The sequence below is a fragment of the Dendroctonus ponderosae genome, unplaced genomic scaffold (assembly GCF_020466585.1).
Source record: "Dendroctonus ponderosae isolate FM_Combo_2020 unplaced genomic scaffold, Dpon_F_20191213v2 Dpon_F_20191213_7, whole genome shotgun sequence".
In the NCBI taxonomy this organism is placed as follows: Eukaryota; Metazoa; Arthropoda; class Insecta; order Coleoptera; family Curculionidae; genus Dendroctonus; species Dendroctonus ponderosae.
In genome coordinates this window covers 1780615-1782686 of record NW_026018916.1, presented here as the reverse complement: position 1 = coordinate 1782686, position 2072 = coordinate 1780615, and the positions used below count along the sequence as shown (strand labels likewise).

The window sequence follows — 2072 nt, the reverse complement described above, 5'->3', positions numbered from 1 at the left end:
TGAAACTATGGAAAATACTGGAAAATTATGAAGTTTTGGGGAAATTTAAAAAACATCATTAATCAACGACCCTTAAGGTAAACCCAAAAACAACTAAAAAAATCGTCAAAGCTTTCCCAGCAAAGGAACTGAGTTACTGTGCCAGTGCGTTGGGTTGGCGCACCAAGCTTTGCATAGCACTGCGCCAACTCCCGGAGTTACCCAGGCCTACCTGGAAGCATTCGAGGGCGGTTACTTCAGGTGTGCATCCGCACAGCTCTGAAAGGTCTATGCTCGAATTTCGGCTATTGTTCAGTTTGAGGACGTGCAGCTGCTTTCCAGACGCGCATAGAAAGTTCCGTAATTCATCATTGTTTCCTGCAAATTCATCAATTACTTTCCTCAGCTTTTCGCTTGTGTGTGAAGTCACCCCGAGTCAGTTTCAAAGCATGCAAATGCTTAATTTGGCCCAGACCACTGACTACTCGCTCTTGCGGACAGTTGAAATGGGCGTTGTCCAAAAAAGGAGCCGTCCAGGTAATGGCGTTTAAAATATTAACATCGCAATCAGTCGTATGGAGGTAGGTGAGTTTGGTGCGGAAGTTGTCGTCTTTTTTGAACAGATGCAAAAGAGCGTGGCCGGTAAACGAGTACGTTTTCAGCACGTTGAGGTTCGGGAGTTGCTGGATTATTTCCGCGACGAGCTCGGGGCCATTTGTCCCGTCCGGGCATAACTCCGGCTTGCCGAAACTGCCAATGTCCAAAATTCTCAAGCTGTCGCTCCTCAACAGGCTGGAACAAAGGGAGCGTTCAAGCTCGACCACAAGCTTTGCATGTACGCACACACCGAATCGCCGCACTGGAATAGCAAGCCTCTCCAGATATATCCAGCTTTACTAAGCCCTTAAGACTAAGTATAGTGTTTATCACAGAATCGTCAGACATGTGCGGAATTATCAGGGTTCTGAGCCTCTGCAGGCCGAGGACGAGATCTCCCAAAAGTTGCGAATAGTCTCTAGCCCACACTCCTTTCAAGTTCAGGTAGTTCAGGCCTTTGCCCTGTTTGCGAATTGTTGCTGGAATTTTTTCGGTTGAGTTGCAACCGCGAGATGATTTGTTAACTTACTCAATATCTGGTCGTAGTAAAAGCGCGGAAAAATTCCTATTTCGAGGTGCTTTACATCAGGCCTTAGCAGCACTTGTAAGCAGCTGAATCTGATGTTTGCGTCCAGATTTATCATTCCTGAAATCGCCACTTTCCAGTAACAACGCAACAATTAAGCACGAAACTGACCAAGAATTTCGCCTAGCAGAGCCTGCAATACATCATAAGTGGCCGAATTCATATAGACCTGCACTTCATCCAAATGCTTAACTTCCTCGTCGCTTAGAGCGTTTATCAGTTGATTGGAGAGCCATTTTAAGCAAAACACATTCAGAGTGGCCGGCTGCTTTTTCGGAGACATTCTTCGACCTGGAAGTTGCCTGCTCGACTTTGTTTTCCAACGATAATTGACTTACGTTTAATTTTCCAACGAAAACTTATTCACTCAACGCCTTCAGCAATATTCGGTTCTTCGAGGGGCGATGTTTCATTGGCTGTCACCATGGACAATCTTCGGCAGGCACTAAACACCATTCTTTGTTTGGATTGAAGCACAAAAATGTCATCAGCTGCTCGTAACAACATGACTGGCCAGTGCCAGACAAAAATAAATCCAGACAATAATTTCGTGCGTTAAAAATAGACTATATGCGTCTAATTTTTGTGAATTATCGGTATATTCTCGATAAAACCACCGAGTTTTAGGTGTTTTGTTGTGTGCAGAGCCAGATGCTTTCGGAGAATCTGGAAAGATTTAACGAGGTTGAAACCGCGCACTTTTTCCACCGTGTATAGTTTTCAGCACGAATGTTTGAAAAAATATATTCCCGTGTGAATCAAGCAAAATGATGGGTTTTGCCCATCATTTGAAAATAAATTCTCGTCGTTTGTTAAAATTTCTTCCTGACGTTTCGCAAGCACGAGTGGCTTGCATCTTCAGAAGTGGTTTGCTTGAACGCTTACACTGTTCTCATCAGAACCCGTTCAG

General features: G+C 44.4%; 3 protein-coding genes across 12 annotated transcripts in view; 1 reads left to right on the top strand and 2 right to left on the bottom strand.

Moving 5' to 3' along the window:
* Window positions 1-2072, top strand: part of LOC109540148 (neuropathy target esterase sws) — a 43783-nt gene that overhangs the window by 16139 nt on the left and 25572 nt on the right. The gene's annotated exons all lie outside the window — the stretch shown is intronic.
* The window catches only part of LOC109540149 (lachesin), a 49142-nt gene that overhangs the window by 45931 nt on the left and 1139 nt on the right, over window positions 1-2072 (bottom strand). The window lies entirely within an intron of this gene.
* LOC125505226 lies at window positions 182-1739 on the bottom strand. The gene is made up of 5 exons (XM_048668676.1): window positions 1501-1739; window positions 1274-1453; window positions 1106-1222; window positions 827-1055; window positions 182-771 (listed from the first exon to the last, which is right to left on the bottom strand). Exons 2-5 carry the CDS (start codon window positions 1443-1445, stop codon window positions 369-371), a joined length of 921 nt encoding a protein of 306 aa, XP_048524633.1. The 5' UTR covers window positions 1446-1453; window positions 1501-1739; the 3' UTR covers window positions 182-368.

Coding starts and splice junctions, on each gene's coding strand:
- LOC125505226 (XM_048668676.1), bottom strand. CDS start 1,445: ATGTCTCCGAAAAAGCAGCCGGCCACTCTGAATGTGTTTTGCTTAAAA. Junction 1,223..1,273: donor TCTGCTAGGCGAAATTCTTG/GTCAGTTTCGTG, acceptor TGGCGATTTCAG/GAATGATAAATCTGGACGCA. Junction 772..826: donor TATTCCAGTGCGGCGATTCG/GTGTGTGCGTAC, acceptor CCTTTGTTCCAG/CCTGTTGAGGAGCGACAGCT.